The sequence below is a fragment of the Arthrobotrys flagrans genome (genome assembly GCF_004000055.1).
Source record: "Arthrobotrys flagrans strain CBS H-5679 chromosome Unknown unitig_8, whole genome shotgun sequence".
NCBI lineage: Eukaryota > Fungi > Ascomycota > Orbiliomycetes > Orbiliales > Orbiliaceae > Arthrobotrys > Arthrobotrys flagrans.
Genome location: NW_027137553.1, coordinates 2422852 through 2448160, shown reverse-complemented (window position 1 = coordinate 2448160; position 25309 = coordinate 2422852). Strand labels below are relative to the sequence as shown.

The following is a 25309-nucleotide window of genomic DNA, read 5'->3' as shown; positions in this document are numbered from 1 at the left end:
CCCCGTGCGACAGTTCGACCGTGCTATCCTTGGTAGGTCCGGGTTTCGAAGCTGGAGGAATAGCCACAATTAATAGTTGCGACTCCGGTTTCGAAACTGTGGCCTATATTTCTGGATATTCGGTTTGCACGGCCACGGCACTTCGCATTTGTAAACTTTCACGTAGCCACCGGATTCTACGACGTGCTGGATACGAGACCATATTTCCTTTTCTTTTCGCATGCGGTTCGAAACCAGGTCTATGTAATTTGGACGAAACGAAGGTCATCCAACATGCATGTGCACATATGCTCCGATTTGGGTAAAGGCTAAATTACCAAGTAGTTATTCCGGTAAGGGAAATTTGTTATATATACGCTTTCATCTGATCATGATTCGAAACCTATTGCGAATAGGGTATTGAAAGATGGTAACCTTCCTTCATAAAAAATTGAATCTCATGTATTGTTGAATCCAGTCCCCTCAACCCCCCTCTCCGGCTCCACACTCCCCGTCTTCCCATCAATAATATCCAACCCCTCAAAAACCAAATTATTAACCTTCGAACGAGTCACACTCCTACCATTCGTATACCCCGTGAAATTCGCCCAAACCACATTACTGATCAGCATCTTACTCGTTCCCTGCGTAATCGCCGGTCCGTTGTCTGCACCCTGATAAGCAAAGTTGTCGAGATGTATATTCTTAGCATCCATGGTATCAAACCCATCTGTATTTTGCACCCAATTCGACCCCTATGGAGCGTTGTATGCCGTGGCATTAGCGGTAATGTTTGAAAAATACACGTCCGTGCCGTTCATGGCCCATAATGGGGATTGAAATTTGAGGCGGTGACTTGGGAGACGTTCCAGAAGACGAAGGGCATCAGACGACCCGGTTGAGTTGCTCTATGCATATCAAATTTTCTTTGATCAGAGTCCATATGAGTGAATAGGTGGGGGATGCTCACCCTTTTTCTGCCTCGTACTAGGCATCGCCATTACCACCGGTGCCGAATCCGTTGATTGTGATGTCGTCGCCTGAGATGGTGAATCCGGCACGGTGGTTTTACGCAGTACGAGTTACTTCTCCAATAAGTTAGGTCGTCCGAGAACTGGCATGTTGAATGCATATATTAGCGGCGGACCGATATAATGGTGAGTTCCACCGCACCTACCGTCCAAGTCCCTAGCCAATCAATCTTGACATTATGTAGCACCCTATCTCCAACATTAGTATACTAGTACCCAGCTTTAATAAATGCTCTTTTACAGAGGATATTGAAAAGGAAAACGTCTTACGGATTCAATCTCTGCGCGATCCGATAATTCTGTCCAGCGGGGGACTCGATATATCCGCCGTTCCCACAGTCCTTGAACGCTTTGAGCAAACTCGGAACGTCATCTTTACGTTTTCCATCCTTTTGCTTTTTGTGCGCGTAGACGGCACACGTTTTGCAGCCGTGGGTGGTGCTGTGGCTGACCGTACCTTCCGTGGCGAGCGCTGTCTGAGCGAGGAATGTCAATTGCATCGTATGTTCTCACTTGGACAGGTGAAGCATACGAGTAATGATATAAACCCGACCCCAATCCGGAGATCAGCTACAGTATTGATCGCCTAGGTATACGATCGGAGTCCGCATTTAATTCAGAGTTTACTCGACTTGACCTCAAAGGTTATTTTGTATTCATTGTCGACATCGTCCGGCCACAATCAATCCAGCGGTACCATCACGTCTGCTGCATTTTCAAATTCCGTTTCACACTCAAAAATCTACTCTCGTTGGAGGTAAAATGCTGCCCAAAAAGGAGAAAGAAATCGAACCGGCTGAATTATTCTGCCAGCGCCGCGGAATTCGGAATACCTGGTAAATCGAAAACGCTAAGCAATAGCTTCGTGAAGCTTATATCCCCACAGTTTTATCCACAGATGTACGCTTTCTTGACCTTTCCCGGTATCCTCTTTGGCATCGGCGAATCAAAAGTTAAACCGGTGGACTTTAGAGGAGCTGGGGTTCGGCTGCACTTGGGCGCGGGTATCGATGGGTCAATTTTGAATCTTTCCCAAGATTTTAAAATACGCCCAAAGTAATGTTGAGTTTGCAATACTAAAGATTGCTAGGGGTATTGAGTCAAGTACAGTAGACCGGCGGATGCATCTATGATGTCGATATCAACGGCGGCCGGCATTGTCAACTCTGTGCGGCCGAATCAAACGTACTTCTAGAAGCTTGTTTAACGTTTCCGTCTTGGCTCTGCATCCATTGCAAACCAGCCTCTCGCCATTGGCGGTCAGGTTTCTCGTCGCAAAGTAAGACTTCGTTACGAATGATTCAATATTCCGGTCAATCGGAAAGGTCAATATATTGAATGAATCCCCGATTTCGGTGCGTGCGAATGTAGGAATTGACAAGCAATTACCTAGCTAGAATACCCAGATATGCCTACTTGGGTACTTACTCGAGGGATTGAAATCGAATCCAGTGTGAACTAAAATAGTTGTGTTGAACGGATCGAAAAGTGTTTGCCATGATTCGGCCGCAATGGCCGCGCCCTGAGCGGACGAAAAACAGACGAGCCTCTGCGACATTTTCCTTCGACATCCCGAAAAACTTCAACCTCTGAACACTTTCGCTCCTTAAAATCTTCAAAAGAGCTTCAATCGCGGTCGCCATACGAGTGTTAACCCGACCGATACCATCATGTCCCTCTCCGAAGAAGAACAGACCGCCTTGGTCACATCCGAAGACCCCCACCACCCCGCCAACCTCATCTGTACGGTACCCCTCCATCCAAATCCAGATAAAGGTATCGCAGCAACCAAAAACACACATTCTGACCAACATCAAAATTTTTTTTTGATAGGCGAACTATGCCGTAACTTCTACACCCTCGGCTGGGTCACCGGCACCGGTGGCGGTATAAGCATCCGAAAAGAGTAAATCCTCGTAACTTTTAACATTAGTTTTTCAAAAAAAAATCTAATATATGACTAGCGAACACATCTACATCGCCCCCTCCGGCGTCCAAAAAGAACGTCTGGAACCCCACAACATGTTCATCCTGGACTACCCATCCTTGGAATACCTCCGTCGCCCTGTCAATCTAAAACCCTCGGCCTGCACACCCCTATTTCTAGCGGCATACGACAAAGGCGCCGGCGCATGCATCCACACGCATTCCCAGTGGGCCGTGTTGGTAACATTGATAAATAAAGGGAAAAAGAGCTTTAAGATTGCAAATACGGAGATGATCAAGGGGATTCCGCGGCCGAGTACCGGGAAGTATTATGGGTATCACGATACGTTGGAGATTCCGATCATTGAGAATACGGCGCACGAGGAGGATTTGAGGGATTCGTTGGCGCAGGCTATTAAAGATTACCCGGTAAGCAAGGCGATTTATTACTTTTCGTGGGATTGTAGGGAACTGATGGCGAAATAGGACACATCCGCTGTATTGGTACGGAGGCATGGAGTGTAAGTTCGGATCCGGGCTCCTATTGATATGTCGTAGCTAACATTTTATTTCTTAGGTACGTCTGGGGAGACACCGTTTGGAAGGCGAAGACGCAGGCAGAGTGGTGAGTTCGATATCAAACCGAGAAATACATCCTGCTGACACCACAACAGCTACGACTATCTCTTCCAGCTTGCCGTCGAGATGACAAAACTCGGTCTCGATCCCGCCGGTTTAATCGACCCTGTCGAAGAGTAATCCCCTTTCGCTATCTTCTAATGTTAAAATTCTAGCCGTGTAAAGTCCATGTGCGTAGTAACCCAATCCAACCAACCCGTATCACGGCCCAAAAAACACCGCAAGAACCGTAATATCATCCCTATGCTTCTTGGCTTTATTTACCCCCGGCTCCAACCCCAGCGTGAATAGCAACTTTTCTTCCCTAACCCCGCCCAATGCATTCCTGATCAGATGAACACCCACGTTCGCATCATCCTCAAATACATACATTTCCTCTTGACTGCTCGTCAATTTCGTTTTCCGCTTACTGCTACCGTTGCTACTATTACTATTACGGCCTGCGGGCGTTATATGCTCATCCGTCCACCGTCCAACCAAAGCCACAGCATCCTCGCTGCTCAAAAAATCCCACAATCCATCCGTGGCAAGTAATACAAAATCCCCATCCTTAACCCCCTCATGAACCGTCACCACCGGTTCGGCAGTAATATAAGGCGGACTCCTCAGCACCCCATGCTGTCTTTTATTCCTTGTGCTCTTCCCACCAAGTTCATCGGGAACTTTAAACCTTCTATTACCGAACGCTCTACTTACAGCCAAATCACCAATTAACCTTCCTTGTATTATTACATCCTTTTCACCCGGATGCTCTGACTCCACGCGTGTGACTTCCGAAGGATTTGATGTGAAGTTTTGGTCCGTAGAAAGGGGTTTGGAAAGCCACCGGGTGTTTGAGGGGGGTCCCAGACGTTTTCCGAGAACGCTGCGGGAGTCACCTGTGCAGGCCGTGAAGAGGCGGTTGTGGCGAGCGTCGTGGAAGGTTAGGAGGGCGCAGGAACCTTGGGTTGATGATGGAGTGGCTGTGGAGGTTAGTGTGGAGTCGAGGGTTGTGAAGGTGGTTGAGATGGTAGAGGTAACCAAGGAGTTTAGCGGGTGCCCTGGGAGATGGGATTTGTAGAGGCTCAAGAGGGAAGTATAGATTGCAGGGATCAGGGTAGATTTCAGGTATGTAGAAGTTGATGGTCCGCTGTTAGAATAGAAAAAAATGTCCGATAAGATCGTAATGGGTTAGAGATAGATAAAATTAGAGAGAAAACAGTAAATGTAGGGCGTCCTCACTAGTGCCCATCGTAGACAGCAAAGAACGACCAATGCTTCCCTTGTACCCCCGTGCCTGCGCCGGCGTCACCATATTTGGTAACCGCGTCCGGTAAAAAGGCATATGCGTACGTATCTTCATTCTGCTCATTCGCTGGCAAGGTTGCAATCTGAACCTTGCATATTCCAGAAGATTCTATGCTAGGAATATTTGATGAGATGTCGAATGCTTGTTCGTTGAGGATTCTGGTAGCTTCGGTAGGTGTGATTTTGTGCACTGTTGTGCTTCGAAGTATGTGTGATCGCTCTTGATTGGAAGATGGTGATGATGATGAAGTGGTGGAACGGTGTAAGTCCAGATCTGGCGATGTAGATGCATGCGTAGTAGATATGGTGCCTTCCAAGCGAGAGACGGATGGGTCGCTGCCGACGCTGGATGTTACCGGTGAGGTTTGCATTTGCAGATTGTGTTTACGGCGGGTAGTGACCGGCATTGCGAAGCAACAGGAACAAACTCCGTCAGACGGAGAGCCAGTGATATCGTGATGATGATTCGATGTCAGGCCGGCAACCAGCAGGGTGGTGGTTTGTCCGTGTAACTAAGCCAAGCAGGATCCCGGTCCAGGATCGGCTGCAGGGTTATTTATGGTGATGTTGTTGCAAGTTGAACAGTTCTTGTGTTGCGATACAGGACAGCGCAGTATACGCTCTCACTCCGTCACAGGGATTGTACAATGACGGCTCGTAGGGATACCTTCGAGGGGTATCCGGTTGACTTTATACCACTTCTGGGATATAAAACAACTAAGAATTCCCATAGTTCTGCAATGGAAAATCCAAAGATATCGATATCGATCCCTAATCCGAAAGATTCCAGCTCTGAATGGATCTCGAGAGTTATAATTGATTCCATATATCCGATTTTGGAAGATTCCAAGTTAACCGGAGTGTGCCTTGGGTAGGGTAATAGAGACCCCTTCTTATCCAGTGGCGATAAGAGAACCAGCCCCGGCAATAATCCTTTTAACAATAATCCCGACAATAAGGATAATGACTTTCAGGGTAAACCCAAGTTTGGAGATAGCCCGACTACACGGCAGCGGCCGGGAAGGGTAATGTGAAAATCCTTCTATTAAACGGGCGCCACCTACGGTAAACCAATTCGTTTCGGACGGTATGGTTATGGCATCAAAGGGGAGACCCATGGGAGGGCACAGAAAATCCGCCAGTATTGCAGTGGTTCGAGTTCCCGTCCCTTTGGTTCAATTCAAACGTTGGCAGGTAAAGTCGGAGATAGTAGACGCTAACATTAATACTGGTTGTTGGACAGGATTTCTCAAAAATCCCGGAGGGAGGTCTTCAAGCTATTTCAGGTTGGAAACCGGCACAACCAGTTACGGACGGTTTTAGAAAGGTGAGTAAGAGTAAGATGAATACCGGCGAGTCGAGGGCCGAAGGTACTGGAGATGCGAAATAGTGGCCGGTTGGGTGTTGGCAATATCATGCATGTTGGTGGCGGAGGAAGTGCAGTGTTTTTCTTATAGATGTTGTGGCAGGGAATCTGGCTATTAGAAAATCTATTTTGGCAACAGAACGATTAAATTCAAACATCGATTGATATTCGGCGTCCATCGGATATCTTCATTCCTGTCCCCAATCTAGTCGACTGGTACATCCGTTAGTATAAAGACATGCCTGTTGCAAGGTGACAATGATGATGTGTTGTGCTGTTGTTGGTTGCCCCCAACCCGCCGTTGCTGTGCCTAGCATGGGATGCCCCAGTTACCAAGTCGTCGTCGAGCTATTCCCTTCCCTGCCTTTCTTCCTTCCCATCTTCCCTTCCATCTATCTTCCCAATCACCCCCCTCCTCTCCCCTCCCTTTCCCCTTCTCCTAAAAGCTTCGTGATTTCTAATCGATCTCGTAATTCCGTCGTCAGCAGTGCAGCGCATTGTCGTCGCGACCTTTTTTCGATCCTTTCCTAGCAGCCTTTTCCTTCCCTTCTGTTCCTTTTTCCTTTTGGGTATTTTATTTACTTCCTTTTTTCTATTCTTCCTTGTCCTAACAAACTTATCATCGTCCCTGTCCGAACAACCTCCAACGAGGAGATAGAGAAGGGAACCAAGTGCGTACCCAAATTGAGAACTAATAAAACCAACCCACTTTTACAAGGAAACTCGATCGGAAAATAAATAAAAAGAGAGGTAGAATGGCCCATGTCGCGAAACGACCACGTTTGCACGGGCCCAAAAACCCCACCCTCACATTGCCCGCTACCGCTCCGAAACTCCGAAATCTCCAAGTTGAACACGAAAATTCTCTGCGCCAATCCGCTCAACGCTTGAAGACCAGTTGGGAGGATATCTGTCGCCGTTATGGGCGTGATTTCGAAGGTGAAGGGGATGAGATTGATCTGAGAACAGGGGAGGTTGTGATTGACAATGGGCACCTGAGAGGTCTTGAAGAAGATTTGGAGGATACGTGGGGTGGTGGTGATGATGACGAAGAGGGGGATGATGCTGGATCCCCAACATCGAGCTTGGAAATGGAGCTTTTGGCGAGACGACCAATGTTGGCGAGGGATGAAATGGGTGGACCGATGCTTAGAGACGACGAGGCCGAGGAGATCGATGTCGACGAAGACTTGGATCGAGACGCTATCGACGATTTGTTTGACGAATTGGAATTGGCAACAGGGTTCACCGGGAAGGAAAAGAGGAGACGGGAGAAGGATCAAAAGATGCAGGAGGCCCAAGGATCCGTGCAGAAGGAACAAATCGGGCAAGATAGCATACCGTCACCCGCATCATCGGAACAGGCAGAGGAGGATGACGATAAGGAGGAAGCGTCGACAGTACACCCTATTATGAAGGAAGCCGGGATGGATGTCGGAACTGCGGCCTCGCCGGACGAGCTGCCGCCGGACGACGTCATGCTGGAATATGTAACGAAACTAGGTCGGCAAAGGTTATTGGCGTTGGTTCAGACGCTGCAAAGTACGGAAGAACCAGTGGATATGGAAGACCCTGCAATTGTCGCGCAATTGACTCCGATATCAGATTGTGGGAAACCGCTCTCCGAACAATTGGGCGAGGCCGTGGAGAAGCTAGCTGCCTCGAAAGAACCGGTTCCCGAACCAATTGACAAGGAGGAGGATGAGCCGGAACAAGTGTCGGAAGGAAAACAAAATGGAGGTGCTGGATTGGAGCTAAGAAGAGATTCAGAGCCTCCAGCTGCTCTTGAGCTTCCGGCTGAGGCTGTGCAACGTGCCGAAGATGCTCCGGACTGTGGCGCTGAAGCAATACCACCAACACCCAGCGAGACAGCCATTGACAAAAATCTTGCCAATGCTGCACAGAGTACAGAAGTCATCACCCGTGGCATCTCTACTCTGGTTGAGAGGGACTTCATCGATACCGACTTGGAACCTGCACTTGAACCTGAAACTGAGCCTAAGCCTGAACCCGAACCCGAACCAGCACCGGTACAACCTACCAATGACCAAGTTCAACCGGAAGAAGAATTGCCCACAGAACTTGTATCAGACCTCAACCCTGCTGTGGAGCCCGAGCGGTCGGAAGAAGGCCAACCGCCTACAATAGTCAACCAAGAACCTGACCCGAACTTCCACTATGGTGATATCGACGACTTGTCAACGATTATTGTCCCCAAAACACTGGTACCGGTCACACCTAAAAACCGCCTGTATAGTACCAAGTCGTCCAGCTCCTTGAGGAAGGCCATGTCGAGCAGAAGGCAAGGTCGAAGACGTCTATCCGAACTCGAAACTCCGAAAATGGCAAGAATCTCGTTGTCTTCCAAACGGAGAGTACCTCAAACCGTACCTTCGAAACTGCGGTCTGCTGCCTCCCATGGCCCTTCTGGTACATCGCCGCCAAAGTCTGCTGGGCCAAGGAATTTCTGGTCAGCACTACCGGGCGACCCTTTTTACGACCCTCAATGGCAGGATTCCCATCCCGATGGAGAGCCTGGGTTTGAAGAGTTTGAACGGCGGAGGATTCTGCTTGAGGAGCACGCGGTCAACAGGGTGAAACCAAAGAAAAGAGCTAACGACGATTTGATGATTTTGGATTCGACGCCTGTGAGAAAAAAGAAAAGTTCCAAAGCTAACTCCCAAGTGACGCCTAAGACGAAGGAGCCCAAAACCCCGACGTCAAAACGTGCCAAGCATGAGGATGAAGTCGAAAGGAGGCTTCGCACGCTACGATCCGGTAAATTTTTGGAGTATATCAAAAAGAAGGCCGCAAAAGAGAGGGATAGTGCCAAAAGGGAAATCGCTGCTGAAGGGACATCCGACCCTCTAACCGGACCCATCGACGCCGAACCATCAACCCCAACACGAAGAATGAAATATGGGCTGTCTGACAATGAAGAAGATGTCCTACCCATTGAAAGCCAAGACCTACAAATATCGAGTGCCCCGGTGCAAAAGAAAACTAGAGGTCGCCCTAGAAAGGCACCCGTACCGCTCATCGCACCGGATCAACCTGTCCCATCCCCGAGGAGGCTCAGATCCCAAGGAAGCTCGACTGGTGACCCTCTGGCAAAGTGCGGTGACACTGGCTACCGATGTGAAAAGGCTCTTTGTTTCAGTAAGTAACCAATCTAAATTTGACTTTGCTAGGCAATTGCTAATCACTTTTGCAGAGTGTATTGACGAATAAACTCCCGGTTCCACTTATACAGAATAGTGTATACGTACACTAGTCTTCATTTATAATACATTAGAGCTGATCTAAATATACCTCGACATTTCGACGTCTTCTACTTTTTTAATCCAGCAGCGAGTATGTCTTCTATAGATGTATCCCATCTCCCACCAATATCGCCAATTTTGGCCCAAAATTTAGATAAATGCCTGCTCCCACTGTCGCACAGAATGGTTACAATCCTCTTATTCGAGTTTTCCCATCCACGCTCCTTAACAAGCTTGACGACAGCCACGCAGTTGACAGCACTCGAGCTGCCAACAAAGAGGCCATCTTGTTCAACGAGATACCGGGCCATCAAACATGCTGTTTTCTGTTAGTCTCGGATCATTCTTTCAAGGACCCGGGAAAACGTACCTTCTTCATCAGAAACTCGAACAGCGTCGTCAATCAACGTCCTACCGGCTTCAAAATTCGCTGTCACCCTGTTGATTCCGACCCCTTCGACGATCGTATCGACTTGAGCTCTTCTTCTCGTTCCTTCCCTCTCAGTAACTTCGTTGAACATTACTCCATATTTCACCTTGTTCAGCAATCCCGACCCCTGCGGATCAGCCAAGACAGCCGTCAAGTTCGGCAAATACTGCTTCAAATATTTAACCACTCCGGAAATCGTCCCACCTGTCCCTGCACCTGCAACAAACGCATCGAGTTTCTTTCCACATTGTCGATATATCTCCGGTCCCGTTGTTTCAAAATGTGCTTTCCAGTTTGCTTCGTTCTCAAATTGATCTGCGAAGAACCCTCTTGCCGTCGTGGAGGGGTCAGCCGTCAGTTCTATTGCGCGAGATTTTGCAAGATTGACAAATTGTTTCCGGTCTACAATTGATGCCGGGGTGACGCGTTCGACGACGGCGCCGAGTTTTAGAAGGAGGTTGGATTTCTCAAGAGATTGGTCCGAGGGCATGCATCTTTTTTTTGTTTGAGCGATTTTGTTTTCCTGTTAGTGTTTTTTTATATCGTTATATCCGTAACGGCGTGCCTTGCTGGGTTTTATATTCTTTTCCTAGGAGTGTGGAGGGTGGCGTAATACATACATGTGGGCTAGGTATCCTCTTGCACGGCAAATATGGGCAAGGGAGACGCCTGTGCTGCCGACTGTTCCTTCGAAGACTTTATCGCCTGAGAAAGGACGGAGGTGGCCTTCTTCTTCTGCCTATTTATGGGTTTTTGTTTGGTCAATTCGAGTTTTCGACGTATGGGGTGGGTGGCTAATGTGCGTTTCCGGAATATCTCCTCCCTTTTGACTTCTTTTCTGTTCCCTCCTTCGAAATATTATTTGGGTGTGTACGATCGATCGTTAAAAGAGACATGGAAGGGGAGCCCAATTATAATGGTTAGGGTGTAGGATAATAAATATACGGATACGATAAAAACTGACAAATGGGGGTGTGCGGAGTTTTATCCTTTTCTTAGATTTCTTCGTACCTTTAGGATTATACTTAATGCTACTCGATCCTTTGGCGAGCCGCCTGGATTTAAGAACTATAAGACGAATCCCCAATCTTTCTGTTAGTCACTCTACGCCTTGAGCAAACGCATAAGAAACGGACAGTAATAGCCTACCTCTGCTTTGGCAAGTACATCACACCCCAAATACTCCGATAAACTTCTAATCCTGATCAATGGCGTATTCCCAATACACCCTTCCAATCCATTTTTAATATCTTCTTTATCGGGATGAAGAAATGAAGGTAACACTAAACCACCATCGGTTGAAGAAGGAGTAAGCAAAGAAATAGGAACGAAAGATGCCCGACGGGGGTCGTTGTGTTTTGGTTCGGAAGACGAATGAGGCCTTGTGATTGTTAGCAATTGGAATGCATCGAGTGTGAGGGCTACCGCCACGCCGGCTGCGAAGCCGAAGGCGGCGAGGGTTAGCGTCTTTTGCTCCAGGAGGTAGTCGGCCATGGTTTATTTGTTCGGAGGGGTAGTTACAGATCAAGCGAGCTACATCGTTTTCGTGGATTTGGGAGTGAAATGTTCAATGGATGGATGTAGCCGGTAGGAAAGATTGCCAGGCCTTCTGTTGGAAGTTGAATATTTGTGCGTTGTGGGAGCTAGTATATAAAGATCTCGATGATGAAATCGTTTGGCTTCACAGTTGAGGAGTCTACCGACGGGACCAAGCTACAACCTCCAGCAGAAAAAAAGGCCGCTGAGCCGAGATTAACTAGAAAAAAAATAGTATATAAGAAGAAAAAAGCGTAAAAAAAAAATTAAAAAAGGGGTGCAACCTCGAGACGTTTTTGAGGGTTCGAAATACAAGCCGTGTAAGCCCGAACAAAGCGGTTAATTCGGTCCAAATCCTAGTTGTCACCAACTAGGGCATATAACTCGGAGTTGCATTAGGAGGAATTGGTTGTATATAAACCCTTCTGGAAACCAACTGCCTACGGAACCACATCCTATCTCGTAGACCATATGCCTACCCGCTCTCTGGTAGCGCTCTATCCATTACTGGGGACGTTATAAATCGATGATACCATGATTCCTGAACTCTCAAGTGACCCGTGAATAGCTTCGAACTCTTGCTTTTGTAAGTTTATCTACAGTATTTAGGATCCTCCAATATATACACTCCTCTCTTTCGGATCACCAAACCAATCGTTTTCGTGATCCAAACTTCCATAGCCCCAATCTCTAATATACAGTCACCAAAAAGAAACCTTTTGATGAAAATGTGGCGTTATTTAATGCGTATACATCACCGACGCATTCTTATACCACGTCAGCAACGGATTTTCTTTCGATTTCGTCGTGGTATCACTAAGCTCCGCCCAGCTTCTCATGAACTTCTCATGCGTCTCCACCCTTGCGAACTTTCCAGATAGCAACTCGTACATCTTTGCTATTTCCACAAAGTCTGTTGGAAATAGGATATCAAAGTATCCTTGGTGTACCTATCGATGGAGTCATTAGCGAGGGTCCCTGAATTGCTGTATAAGGTTTCTAGAAAAAAGACCGCTTACGAATAGTTGTGAGACCGCAATAGTCTCCCGCTTATACCTCGTTTGCACCACCGGCGCATTCATCCCTTCCACCGCATCAGGCAAGTAATCGAAATCACTCATCAACAATCGATGATGCGGGAACCTCGAATTCAATAATTCCAAAAACTCCATCGCTCTCGTCGGGATAAACTCCGGCGCTGTCAAGTTCTCTCGAAACCAGATCCGGTTCTTCAACCCCCACTTCAGCCTGTTCCACGCACTGCTATTCCGAATCGTATCCGTGAAGGATTTGGCGATTACATTGCTGAACATCTCGTCGTGTTCCGGATTATCAATCTTGCGACGAAGGTCCAGATACCGTCTCGTCCGAGGTTCCAAGTCCGGCGTGTAGAATTCGTGAAACTCCCCGTCTTGATCAATCATCAGGTACCCTTGTAGCGGTTGTTGTGTTTGCAAATCATACCGCACCATATCATGCGCAAAGTTATCGAAAACCTCCAACGCCAGAAAGTAGCACGGATTCGCTACGTAGGTGTCGAAGTCGAACATGCTGCTGTGAATAACCTCCACGTGCTCCAAATGTCCCGACCTTTCGACAGATTTAAGCTGCTGCTGTACCATCCGTTTACTGATCTCGATAATCTTGAATTGCGTGCGGATATATACGTCCGGAACATTATCGCGCAACCAATCGAGGATATTGACCATCAACGTCCCGTTTCCAGCACCCATCTCGTAAACTATAAGGTCGTACTCCGGGTATAAATCTATAACGTAGTTTTCGTAGAGATATCTAGCGATAGCCTCTCCGTAATAAGGACGGAAGAGCTCCGTCGGGGTATGCCACAGCTGCCGAAGGTTGTTGGGAGATTCGGCATCGAGTTTATCTTCGAATTCTTTGTATTGTCGGGCGAAGTCTTTGTGGAAAGCGGTTTCGTCGCGGATTTGGGGGAATTTGAAGGGTTTGTCGGTATTGAAGATTACGGCTTCTTTGGAGAAGTAGCCGTAGTGGGGGTTATAAAGCGCATCTAGATCATACGTTAACCTTCGGCGATAGGCATCATGGGCCCAATTGAGAGGTGGGGGGTTAAGCACCATCGATATAATCCCGTACTAGCATCTTGCACATCCTCGGCCTCTCATCCCGACTCGCTAGCTTCGCGGCAGTCACCAATGGATACCGTTTAAACTCCTCAGACAGGTCGGTACTCGGTAGTCTGTTCCTGGGTAGCCATCCCAAACCCTCTGTGTCATCACGGCTGCGCAATGTAGGGGTTGTATGCAAACGCCGACGAGGCGGATGGTAGGAACTGAGAGGACGCGCCGACGGACGTCGTGAGATTGAATGGTATTGACGACCGCGAACGGCCGATACGGGCCTCCGCTGGCAGGCCGGATGGTGAAAAAGCTGCCGGAACAGGTGGGAGAGAAGCGCCTGTGACGAGTCCATTATTGGCTCGGAGAGCAGGGCAGCTGCTCAGGCTCGCGTGGTGTCGTCGTCGAATCGGATGGTGGGAGGTTCTCTCTGGTTTTGGTTTGCAAAGGCCCCCACAAATTAAGCGGATTTTATCGATAACACCCGACATCCCACAACATGTACATGTACTCCATATTAGTATCTTGAGATAAGCAACGATCTTAATTATGACCATCTGTTGATAATATCTATGAATACTATGCTCGAATCGTTCTAACATGTCACGATCACGTTGCATGCATATTAGGTAAGTTAGTCTGAAGAACGAAACTCCGATAATTCAAGCATCGTTCAAGAAATTCAAGACCTGCAGGCCGCATTGACAAGCTTACTCATCGAACCCCTCGGAACCCCCAAGCCGTGAATCAAATTGTGGCTCTGACTGTTCCAACATTCTCGTGGCGTTTTTTAGCTGCAAGAATCTCAAATAATCTGCATGGCCAGTTGTTGCACAAAAATACAACAAACTAAAGTACTCCGACAAAAGTGCAAGAATATCGTTAAGAAAGACCGGTGACCAAAACGCCAACGGTTAGACAATACAAACTTAGCAACAGAAATGAATCTTCGAATGTAGGGTCCAGGCGAATTCGCGTGACCACGCATCTCGCGACTCTTTATCTTTCGTGTACGATTGGTGAATTCAAGTTAGATTCAGACGCGGAAGGTTCCTTGCCTTGAGCTATATATATAAAGTTCCTTTAGTTTAGGCTGGGGACTTCAAAGTTGGTTCTTTTTTCTTTCGCCCTTTGTGACTCGTGGAAATCATGTCTCCAACATTAACAGACATTGCGGCTGAGCCCATTCAATGCATTCGAATTCTTCTTTGTTTATCACGATCGGGATGTTTCGACAATGCACCTACAATCATAGTACTAGGTAGTATAAGAGACGAGATGTATAAAGTGAATGCAAACGGACCCATTCCCTGTCGTTATTTCCCAGCCAACCCTTCCACTAATATTAAAATACAAAAATTACCAATATTCCCCTCAGCGGTACCGGCATCCCTTCAAGCTCATCATATAGCGCACAAATATGACATCCCCTCTCGTTAATGTATTTGTTGCTCCAGGGCTTTACATAAACCCCCAAGACATTGCGATCGGCCCACTTGGCTACGAACAATGCGGTGGTTCGGACAGATGGTGCTTCTTCGCACCAGCAAACCTCACGGGAACGTGCGGCACATGGCTTGGTCTATCCGACCATTGCTGCTGGGCCACCACTCGAGAAAATGATGTCGAAGGCTATAAACTATGCGAAGGCATCGCCGGCATTCGAGATACCCCATTCGATCGATTCGGTTCGTCAGACGCATTCAATGCTGCCGGTAGTACCTGTCCATCTGGAAACTTTGCGTTCTTTGAATACGATGATGAGTCAGGCGGTATAACTGCGGCATGTTGTCCGAACGGCCAGACCAGCCAGGCGTTTCTTATCACTACTAATAACGACTACACGCAATACTTCGTCGATGGTATCAGGTGTGGGACTTTCGAGGTTCCGGGTGAATTGCAAAACCCAACGACCGAACCCATTCCCACCTCTACTTCGGGAAATGGAGATTCGACTGCTTCGCGCAGCCAACCTACCCCTTCCCCTCCAACTACAGCAACTCCGACGGGCACGGGTACTGCGTCGGCTACTGGTGGGCAGGCGACTACAACTTCGGGTTCGGCAGCGAACAGGGCGCCAAAGATGTCGTACCTAATCGTAGGTTCACTTATCTTCGGTCTTTTCTTCGGAGGAAGTTTGTAGTAAGACTTCGATGGGCGCTGAAATTAGTGTAAACGGTCGGGATGATCGGATCCAGCTGATTTCTTTGAATTTCAATTTGAAAGTTTTCTGCGGTTATCTTGTACAACTGTGTTTGCACTCTTTTGTTGATTTAATCACGGAGGCACGTCGTGAACTCTATGTTTATATCTATATCTCATGCATTTTACTACCATAGGCTTCCTAGAACTTCTCTGGTAACCATCTATATCACAACCGCTGATATTAATATTAAAATCGCGTGCGATAGATATTATTAATTAAGCTTTCGCAAAAATGTTGGCTTCCTTGGAATATCCTTATCTCGTACCCAGACCTAGGTTCCGCGCTTGTGCGAGAAGGGGATATCGGCCCAATGGTTTCGTTTAGCCTGGACTCCAAGACTAGGTTTCGTTTTTCCTGTTGGAGGTTGCATAACCTCGAGACCGGGAGCTGTGGGACTTTTGAGCCTCCTGGTTATCACAACACAAATGCCTCGTGGTATTTCGAAGATTCGTTCCAGATTGGGAATCTGCCTGATCAAGATGACGGTGGTTGTCGATCGACCGGTGCTCATTCTTCTCCGGCTCACAATAGTCGGTGATTCTTTATTTACTCGGCCTTGATAACTGCAATCGCAATGAGGCCTAGGCCATGTCTGTCCAAATTCTTAAGGACATTTACCAAGCGACAACATGTAGCATAAGGGCGTTGTTTTATGGAACAGGTCCGCGAACCTACAAAGGCGCTACGTAGGAGAGGTAGGTAGGGTAAATGAACCGAACGAGTTCCAGTCTGAAGTACCACTATAAAAGATATGGGAAGCCGGTGAATCCCATGGGTTTTGAACATGACCAAAAGGGAAAAGAAAATAGGAAACCGCTAGAAACATTAAGTATCGAGGTAGATAAAATAGATGATTGATCTACCCAAAACGGACTGGGTTCAATCGTCAAGGTCCGATATCTAACAAGCATATAGCAAGAGCGTGTCGGGTGCAAAGACCGATATGCTACTCGATAGAATATAGTAGGCTCCGATGGCAAGGGCCCAAGTGTAAAAGCAAACCCGGTAATATGCAAATGTTTATGAGAACTATGAGGGTAATGTGTCAGGAGTTTGTTCAATTGTGATTCGGATACGGGATTTAGACTGACCTTCCAACGATGGCCGCATTGTAAACATTCACAGAACTTTAAGGTAATAAAATATTAGCATATACCCGTTCTACAATTTTTAATAGAGTTAGGGGGATGCTTACCGTTGTCATCGGTTCGTCGGCAGAGCGGGTTTGGGCCTGACTGTAAGAAACATTTCGCTTGCCGCATTTACCACAGCGTAATTGATCTGTGACACTTGTGGGAGCCTTTGCAACCATGGCTTCTTTCATATTCTCCTGCTCGATTTTTTCGTCCTCTCTCTTTCTTTCGGCAGATGCCATCTCCTCTGATGTCATCGTGGCGAGCCTCATGGGTTCGATTCTCCCCGAAATGACGTTATTCCTCAAATTGGGATTTTTAAGGTCCTTCAAGTTGAAAAAGAGAGATCGGAGCTTGTTTCGGTATGCTGTATCGGTCTTGCTTCCGTGATTGCGGTAGAGATGGTGCTCGGTATCCTTGGCAAGTTTGAAGACTTCATCGGGAGCTGCAATGGACGGATTAATTTAGTAGGCAAAATATATAGGGAAGGGACAATGGTGAACGTACTAGCTTGTGCTCCGATAACCAGACCATCATAGATCATAGCCAGCGACTTCGTACGGACCTCATCGCCCCCGAAAATGTTGCACTCAACGCCATCGGTTTTATGACTTCTCTTCATTGGGTCTACTGATGAACCTCCAGCTTTCCTGGCTACCGAGGGCGTAGGTGTAGGTTTGTTGGGTGTATCTTTCCCTGATGTTCCACCGTTTGTGCTAGCTTCCTTCTTCATGGCCACACCGCCTTTGGCGTCGCTCGATGAGCCGGATTTAGGCTTCGCACTAACATCCTTCTTCCATTTGTTGACAATATCCTTTGCAAGTTCCGCGACGGCCTTATCGGCATGCCCACGAAGCTTGTTGACAATCATTCCGATTTTGGTCTCCTACAAAGCCAACCATCCCATCTTGTCAGCACAAGCACTTCCAACGGAACGCTTCCCATCCTCCCCCAACACCTAGCAGGCATCCGAGACTTCCATGCACATTCTGGACGCTCTCGCAGGCACTTATGCAGCTCCCCTCATACCACCATAAACTGGGGTTCTAGATTCCAACCGTCGGAAATTTTTACCTACCCTCAGAATTTGCTCTGTCGCGACAACATCACTCTTCAATCTTCCCAAGATGTCGGTGATGTGGGTAGCCGGGAGTTTCTCACGGACAGCCTTATCCAGGCTTGCACCGTGAATCTTGATGTCTTTGGTATCCATTCCCGGCATTGTTTCGCCTTGTCGGAACAACGGATGGTAGGGTATAAAGCTGATCGAACGGAAATGATAGTGGGGAGCTTCTCGACCGAAGTAAGGTGAGCTACAGACAAGGGACGAATATCGGCAGACTTTTCTCGTTATTGCTAGATGACGTTGGGTGCGCCAGAAGTGTCGGTAGGATCGATGAATCAGGGTCTCGTGCGAGCACCCGGGGGGACGGTCGGATCAATGGTATTGACGGGGAAGGCTTTTAGGGGTATCGCGACTACGGGCAGGTGGGTATCGGGGTTGAAGGCTTGAAGGAAGAGATTTCTGTGGTGTGGAGGAAGAAAAAGGTGATGAGATGGGGGTTCCGGGATTGTGAAATTTCGAGGCCAAAAACTCGCTCAAAAGAAAGATCCACTGCGACGGGTCGCGTGTTCGGCTAAATCAGTTCCAACACGAACACCGTCGCCAAACTGCATATTAGTTTACTATGCACGACACCCATTCCAGGCTTCATGCAAGCTTTAGACGCATATGGATAATAGGCTACTAAGCTATGGACAAATAATCTGGGAAATTCGTGTGCAAGTTTCCGGCAACTATATTCTGCCAATTGGCAAGCATCGTGCGTGTTTAATGGCGGTTATGCTATGCGAATACACATTCGATATATCAGTCGCAAACAACATGAATTGCAATTGCTCGGTACGCCTAACAGTCAAGCAAAAGTCGCGGCCCAAGATACTCTACCGTCTGAGCATAGCGGACATGACGTCCGAATGCGCAGCTCTCTCCCTGTTCACTTCTGTAAGGTTGTTGACGCTTCTTAGATCGTTGACGACATCCTTGGCTATCAAACCATCAAACCATGTTAGTTTTGTTCAGCACTCGACGGGAACTATCGGGGATATTCACCTTTTCCAAAGTAAACTTCCTCTATAAAATAAAAAAAAGTACCTTGTTAGTGATAGCTATTTTAAGGTGAAAATGGTTCCGAAAGAACTCACGCAGCAAATTCCTCATCTTAAGCTCCATATCCTCCACAAGCCTACCTATGTTCACAATATGCGAATTATCGTCTTCCACTGGGAGATCTGCCTCGATCTGGCGGGTCATATTACCACTGAGGTCCATCGTCCCAATGGCTTCCGAAGTGTTTTCCATATTGAGAATAACTGTGCTAGTAAGCTTATAATGTGCTTGCCTGGGCCTGTCAAGAGCTTCAAAGACGTGTATAGAGTCCCAAGTCCCTGTATTCTTCGACGTGGCAGCGGAAGACTTCTTTAGGAGCACTACACCAGCGAAACCGTCCTCCAGATTCCAGAAGTAGACGCTAGAAACACCTCCCTCGTAATACCTAACACATTGTTAGCCTAACTAGCTTCGAGTCGAACTTGTAAGTTCAAGAGGGTCACTACAATTCTCTGTAGACATCGAAAGCTTGGTTCGCCGCAATTTCCATCTTCCTGACCTTCTCACTAGGCACGGTTCCATCGCTTAGTGGTGGGTCGAACTCATTGCTCCAGGGCGATCGATAGCTGTCACCGTCGCGGTTGTAGTCGCAAAGAAGGTATTCTCTTCCACTCTTCTTGCATTTCGAGATCTGCAACGGCTGGTCGACGGATGATAGAAGGTCTTCGGTAAGGTCCGGGACCAGGCCGATCAAGGCATTTAGGTTCTTGGTGATGTGTTTGGGGTTAAGGCGGCGGAGGAGGTCCCTAGTACGTGGCGGGGTAAGATATTAGTGGAAGCCGTAGCTATAGACTATAGCAACAGGGGCGTCGAGATGTCTTACAATGCTGAATCGAAGGGGTCGGCCATTGTGGTTTTGGTGATTCTTAAGAAGATAACGCCGATTCAGGAGGGGGGAGGCGTGGAGCGGCGGGTAGCACAACGTAGCTTGAGCTTCTGTCCAACAGCTTGTCGCCAAGACAGCCCCTCCAAGCTGGCCGCTTTGCAACACACTCAGTTGTTGGATTTCTAGATCGAGAATATGGATACGACAGCGACGATATTAAATGGTTCAAGCTGGTGTAGCTCTTTTCTTATGCAGTGAGAAACTAGACTATGCTGGTAATACTGCTATATTGCTCTATTATACAGTTTTCTCAAAATTTATGATAGCGCGCCTTAGAAGAAAGCCGTAGCATCCTGCAAAAACCACAAATCCTCCCTCAACATCTCCTCTGAAGTTCCTGCCCTCCCGGCCAGTTCCTTCCTTCTGCCAGCTCCTAACATTAACCATCTGACCAAAAGTTTCCCGTCCAAGATCGCTCTCATAGGCTCCGAACTAGTGTTCCTGAACTTAGCCGCTCGATACGCTCTAGGGTTCAAGCCGGCTATATGTTCGCCTGTATTCGTAATTTGCCCTTGAATGACATTAAGGCGGCGGTACATTGATTCTGTAATTGCCGAAACGGTACCGAACACCCCCGTCATAGTGCCAAAAAGACAGAGGAATTCTTCCTCCTCGTCTTCATCCATATCGTCCTCGTCTGGTTCCGTAAAGAGACTCCTTTTCTTTGGCAAGACACATATCGACTTGATCTCATGACCACAGTAGATCTCGCCTTTGGGAAGTAGCCTAGTTCCGTGGATAGATTTGGGGTCTGACGGAATCGTTAGTAAATCAAGTTCCAGGTGAACGGGGGTTTAATGTGCTGCTTACTCTCCGGGTCATACTGTAGGACATGGATGTTCGACTGCGCATCCGCTACAACAAAGTAACATGCATTTCCCACTGGTAGAAAGTCACCCGCTGTGATAGATAGCTGCCTCGGATCCTTTCCGAACAGTATCATCTTATACGGTTCTTCCGAAAATCCAACAAACGATACCCCCTTCAACACATCACCGAACAAAACCATCTTCTCTAGGGTCTTTGCCACAGTCGTATGTGTATTCATATCCATAAAGGCGACAGGTAACAACGATCCATCCTCTTTCAACCCTCTGATCATACACTTCTGACCATGTGTGATGAGAAGGTAACCGTCCATACCCGCCAGAGTGCTGACGACGCCTTTAACCTCTTCTCTTGAAATGAGCTTGAACTTCTTCCCTGTTTCTGGCTTTCCAATCTCTGGAACGACATCGATCACATCAAATACGTAGACTGCTCCACGGGCTGGTGTATTTTCACCCCGAAGGAGGCCGGTGCCAACCGCGACCAGAGTTTTTCGTTCTTTGGTAACCTCCGAAACCTCGAGTTCCACAGCTTTCACAACAAATGGCACTTCGTGCAGTGGGAATTCATATCTAAGTGAACAGTGACATTAAATATCTTAGAAGAAAACCAAAAAAAAAAAAAAGAATTTCTTACCTATCGGTTGTCGTCCAAGTCGAAGGTGAAATCATTATTAAATGCCCAGTCTCAATATCCGGTAACAAGGTCTCATCAACAAGACTCTCCTCCATCTGGAAATCGTCATCATCGACCTCGGGTTTCGAAGTACTAAGAACTGAAACCACATAGACATTCTTAGGGTCATAGTAGGTCAATGACGTCGGAGTCCTTTCAAGAGGAATTCGTTGGGATAACCAAGTGTGTTCTAGCGACAACTCGGGGAAGTGACAAACACGAGCAGTGCCCTTTTTTTTATCATAAGTATCTCTTTGTCAATAATCGAAATTATAGACAGATAAGACCCACCTTGGAATCAATGTATAAAAACCCTCTTTCGGTCTCCTTTGTGTTGAAAGGGCTCAAACTTCTCACCATCCCTCCTTGCAACTTATATAATTTGGGTAAACTCTTCGAAGACTTAGTAATGAATGTTGGGGTGTCACCCGCCATGAAGGCAACGCTATAGCCTCCTAAGTCATCAATTTTTACCAATGGGCCACTCGGCGACTTTTGCTCCGACAAGCTAACAGTTGGGAGCATCGTATTGTAAATCTTTTTGAAGCATATTCCATTGCTTATGAAGGGCTCATAGATTATAATGTCATCTCGCTTGGTTTTGACCTACAGATACTGTTAGAAAGTAGTGAGGAGTAAGCCCTTGAGCACGAGAAATAGACTCACAATAAGATACGGTGCTTTGCTAATATTATCTCCAAGATCCGCTACGATGATCTCTTCGATCTCATCTCTTGCTGTATGAAATCTTAGGGCTGTTTCGTCAGGACTAACAAGTTGTAGACTCATGTCGAAATGCTCCAAGGTAGCTTTCAGCTCAAAATTGGGCAACGTAAAGACCTAGTATGGAGATATTAAAATCGACATCAAAAATACAAGGACTTGCCACTAACCTGCAATGTTCCTTCCTCAGTAAGGAGGAAGGAGAGGACTTGTGACTGTGTACCCGGCCCGAAAACACCACTTGACGATGTATATAGGCAGCCGTTCGTGTATTTTGTGCCCTGATAGGTGTAAGCTATTGAGTAATTTCTCCGAAGTAATCGATGATATTACCTTTATAGCGGCAGGCAGTTCGATTCTATCCAATTCCAAAGTCCGCTCGTGACACTGGCATGCCAATATGGACGAATCACCGCAGATCAAAAGCATGTAGGGATCCGCAAAGCTGGCAGACACAATATGCGGGCCTCCGTCGGGGTCCTCGTCATTCGTCGATATGATCTGGATAAGTTGCAGTTCTATTCACACCAAAAGCCAAATCAGAATCCCAGAACCACGTTTTACATGAATTTATATGGGTGGAAAGAAGAGAAGGTATTGAAAAATGGAATTGATTGGCTAGTCTAGGGTACAGACCACTATCATAGACCTTCACGTTGGTCTCGCAGACTTGTGCAATTCGTAATCCATCCCGGAATGTTCCGAACTCCAATGTCGGGCATACTTCTGTTGTTTCGATGTCGGTGCCCTCTAGGGGTTCAAATTTCGTCCCTACCTTGTAAACCAGGGTCTCGGAGGTATTCGAGGCGAAGAGGTATGTACTGTAATCCTCTGTTGCGCCAATTTGTTCCTCATACCCTTTGCTGACTGAGGATGGGATCATGGATTGCCCCTTCTTAACCTGTTTCGAGTGAACTGCCCAAAGTCTCTGGCAGTCTTTGAAATCAAACGTAGCAGAAACCCTAGGGCATATCGATGTGTTAAACACTGTGACGGCGCCTTCAACGCCTCTCCCTGTAGTCGTCATCAATTCGAGTTCCGGGAGGACACCTTGGTGAAGTTTGAGCTTTTCAGGGAACATGGCTGGCCGCCCAAAAGCCATTTGACGACACGGTCCGACGTTTTGTAATCTATCATGCCTTCGGAATACATATTCGCTGGAGGATCCGCGACCTACATTACCCGACGATGCCTTCCGAGGTGTGATTGGCGTGACGGTAGATTCTCCGTAGAGATCATCTTCGTCATCGTCGTCTTCGACATTATCCTCAGCATCATCCCGCTCTAACTTGACCTCGGATTTCTGGGATAACGAGATTTTCTCGCCTTTCCGCTTGTAGCCCCAGAGTACCGCGTCAGAGTCGAGCGAACCAAGGAAAAATCGCCGATTACCAACATCCACCAAAGTTTCGCAAGGCGCAGACATGAACGGATACCCGTCCTTGCTCTGTATCCTTCGAACGAATAAGCTGCTGATGCTTCGACCTTCAGCCTTGAACGACAGTATCGCAAAGTCACCTGCTATGGTGACAATGAGAACGTCACCATTTTCGTTCGGAAGAGAAATTGCTAAACAAGACTCAAGGTTCAATTCAAGGTCGGATTGGTCAGTCATATTGAAAGCAGAGTATTGTTGACCATAGCTATTAACTGCAACGGCGGACATCTTTCCGGCTTGGTCAACGTGAACGATCTCATGCTCTCCTAGGAGGAGTGTTCCACCGATTGGAGGAGGCAACGCTATTGCCTTCCAGATATCGAATGGTAGATTCTTTGCAGACATGATAGATGTCGAAGCCCGTTGATCCAAGTCTAGCGTGACGACAATAAAATGGGTCGGATCTTTCCTCCTTTCCAGCATCCCAACAGACCCCTGTTGCGGCTGGTAAACAATCCCAAAGGTCGGCTCTCGGTATTCGTGCAAGAACACGATGTCTATGATACGCTCCACAGCTTCGTCTAGCTGCGACGCTGATAGGACGAACGATGGATGGTATGGGATGTCAGAGGGCTTTCCATCGCCTGCGCTGTCCTTCATTTCGACGTCCTTCTTTGATTTCTCGGCATCGTCATCACCATCTTCCAGATCGTAAGTGAAAGAGTCGTTGTCCGGGATTTCAAGATCTTCATCTTCAATCTGCCTGAACGGAAGTATAGCGACCAGGTCGTGGTTGAACTTAAACGCGGCACATCTGCTTTTAGGGTCAGAGATCAAGTAATTGATTGGAAATTCCGGCGTTAGCGGAGACTTGAATTCATCCCCCTCGTAGTAATGCAGACTGATAGTTGATATCGAGTGTGCAGCTGGGTCCCATTCCAATAGTGAAATCTTCGCAGAGTCGAACGAAACCAATAGACAATCTCCACCACTTTTGCTTTTCGGAATCCGAATCTTGACCATAGAAGTGACACTTCCGTATAGATGGTACTGCGCTACCAGATCTAGCTTTGTTGTCTTCTCAATTGTCTCTCGTTGGAGGTGCATTCCACTCTCAACCGTGAATGAATCTTCATGATCGCGACCCTCGAATACGCGTCGATCGCTGCCACCCTCATCCTTCCCTTCATCAAGCGCAAACTCGCCCTCTGCATCTTCATATTCTACCAGTCGAAATATTTGAAGGAGCGATGTTTTGGCGACAACCAGATTTCGTTCTGTTGGTGAAATGAAGTTCAACGCCAGGGCATTGTTGACCGCGGTTGGGTCCGTGATTTCGGTGTAGACCTGCATGCTACCCATCTTCGTCTCCTCTTGCCAAATCTATTCGATATCCGGGATCCTAACTAGTTTATCGAATATATAGGCGGTATTGTATGCTTATTCATGCCGTCGACACCAATAATCCGGGTTTGGCGCGTGTGGGCGGGTTGGGTGTGGTTTGATTCTAGTTCAAGCTCTGGTTCAAGTTGAAGAAGCCGCCAAGCGAATTTCGAATACCAGCAGCTCAACGGCGCCAACCAGCTAATAAGCAGCAAACATACATTCACTCTCATCCTTTCCTAACCCTTTAAATTTCTGTTTCTTCTTTCTAGATATCACGGTGATACATCTCTTCAAGCTTACTCAATTACCCCAAAAAATTTTTATTAAAAGATAGCCGACATCTCGGTGGGAACAATCGCCGCCCCGCAACT

The 25309-nt window shown here is 47.4% G+C and overlaps 11 protein-coding genes across 11 annotated transcripts; 3 read left to right on the top strand and 8 right to left on the bottom strand.

Moving 5' to 3' along the window:
* Window positions 1–437: 437 nt before the first annotated feature.
* Window positions 438–1710, bottom strand: DFL_007227 (Pectin lyase fold/virulence factor; the record flags this gene model as incomplete). The annotated part of the gene is made up of 9 exons (XM_067636778.1): window positions 438–646; window positions 706–734; window positions 784–887; window positions 950–966; window positions 1066–1093; window positions 1157–1199; window positions 1281–1486; window positions 1543–1596; window positions 1708–1710. The coding sequence occupies 9 exons, from the start codon at window positions 1708–1710 to the stop codon at window positions 438–440; spliced, it is 693 nt and encodes a 230-aa protein (XP_067488360.1).
* A 386-nt stretch (window positions 1711–2096) lies between these two features.
* On the bottom strand, window positions 2097–2568 carry DFL_007226 (uncharacterized protein; the record flags this gene model as incomplete). The annotated part of the gene is made up of 3 exons (XM_067636777.1): window positions 2097–2137; window positions 2200–2295; window positions 2439–2568. 3 exons carry the CDS (start codon window positions 2566–2568, stop codon window positions 2097–2099), a joined length of 267 nt encoding a protein of 88 aa, XP_067488359.1.
* Window positions 2569–2680: 112 nt separating this feature from the next.
* On the top strand, window positions 2681–3695 carry DFL_007225 (uncharacterized protein; the record flags this gene model as incomplete). Its single annotated transcript, XM_067636776.1, has 6 exons — window positions 2681–2753; window positions 2844–2916; window positions 2975–3365; window positions 3423–3457; window positions 3514–3561; window positions 3611–3695. 6 exons carry the CDS (start codon window positions 2681–2683, stop codon window positions 3693–3695), a joined length of 705 nt encoding a protein of 234 aa, XP_067488358.1.
* An 81-nt stretch (window positions 3696–3776) lies between these two features.
* Window positions 3777–5269, bottom strand: DFL_007224 (uncharacterized protein; the record flags this gene model as incomplete). The annotated part of the gene is made up of 2 exons (XM_067636775.1): window positions 3777–4704; window positions 4797–5269. 2 exons carry the CDS (start codon window positions 5267–5269, stop codon window positions 3777–3779), a joined length of 1401 nt encoding a protein of 466 aa, XP_067488357.1.
* Window positions 5270–6983: 1714 nt separating this feature from the next.
* DFL_007223 (uncharacterized protein) lies at window positions 6984–9459 on the top strand (the record flags this gene model as incomplete). The annotated part of the gene is made up of 2 exons (XM_067636774.1): window positions 6984–9387; window positions 9443–9459. The coding sequence occupies 2 exons, from the start codon at window positions 6984–6986 to the stop codon at window positions 9457–9459; spliced, it is 2421 nt and encodes an 806-aa protein (XP_067488356.1).
* Window positions 9460–9559: 100 nt separating this feature from the next.
* On the bottom strand, window positions 9560–11415 carry DFL_007222 (uncharacterized protein; the record flags this gene model as incomplete). The annotated part of the gene is made up of 5 exons (XM_067636773.1): window positions 9560–9810; window positions 9862–10415; window positions 10542–10660; window positions 10933–10989; window positions 11071–11415. 5 exons carry the CDS (start codon window positions 11413–11415, stop codon window positions 9560–9562), a joined length of 1326 nt encoding a protein of 441 aa, XP_067488355.1.
* Window positions 11416–12197: 782 nt separating this feature from the next.
* Window positions 12198–13578, bottom strand: DFL_007221 (uncharacterized protein; the record flags this gene model as incomplete). Its single annotated transcript, XM_067636772.1, has 3 exons — window positions 12198–12407; window positions 12477–13486; window positions 13554–13578. The coding sequence occupies 3 exons, from the start codon at window positions 13576–13578 to the stop codon at window positions 12198–12200; spliced, it is 1245 nt and encodes a 414-aa protein (XP_067488354.1).
* A 1395-nt stretch (window positions 13579–14973) lies between these two features.
* Window positions 14974–15696, top strand: DFL_007220 (uncharacterized protein; the record flags this gene model as incomplete). The annotated part of the gene is made up of 1 exon (XM_067636771.1): window positions 14974–15696. The coding sequence occupies one exon, from the start codon at window positions 14974–14976 to the stop codon at window positions 15694–15696; it is 723 nt and encodes a 240-aa protein (XP_067488353.1).
* Window positions 15697–16779: 1083 nt separating this feature from the next.
* DFL_007219 (uncharacterized protein) lies at window positions 16780–18114 on the bottom strand (the record flags this gene model as incomplete). The annotated part of the gene is made up of 5 exons (XM_067636768.1): window positions 16780–16788; window positions 16851–16886; window positions 16955–17337; window positions 17400–17778; window positions 17971–18114. The coding sequence occupies 5 exons, from the start codon at window positions 18112–18114 to the stop codon at window positions 16780–16782; spliced, it is 951 nt and encodes a 316-aa protein (XP_067488352.1).
* Window positions 18115–18836: 722 nt separating this feature from the next.
* On the bottom strand, window positions 18837–19911 carry DFL_007218 (uncharacterized protein; the record flags this gene model as incomplete). The annotated part of the gene is made up of 5 exons (XM_067636767.1): window positions 18837–18940; window positions 19006–19026; window positions 19098–19447; window positions 19509–19808; window positions 19886–19911. The coding sequence occupies 5 exons, from the start codon at window positions 19909–19911 to the stop codon at window positions 18837–18839; spliced, it is 801 nt and encodes a 266-aa protein (XP_067488351.1).
* A 309-nt stretch (window positions 19912–20220) lies between these two features.
* DFL_007217 (uncharacterized protein) lies at window positions 20221–24914 on the bottom strand (the record flags this gene model as incomplete). The annotated part of the gene is made up of 8 exons (XM_067636766.1): window positions 20221–20699; window positions 20759–21348; window positions 21413–21681; window positions 21743–22057; window positions 22118–22291; window positions 22345–22455; window positions 22508–22692; window positions 22811–24914. 8 exons carry the CDS (start codon window positions 24912–24914, stop codon window positions 20221–20223), a joined length of 4227 nt encoding a protein of 1408 aa, XP_067488350.1.
* Window positions 24915–25309: the final 395 nt, after the last annotated feature.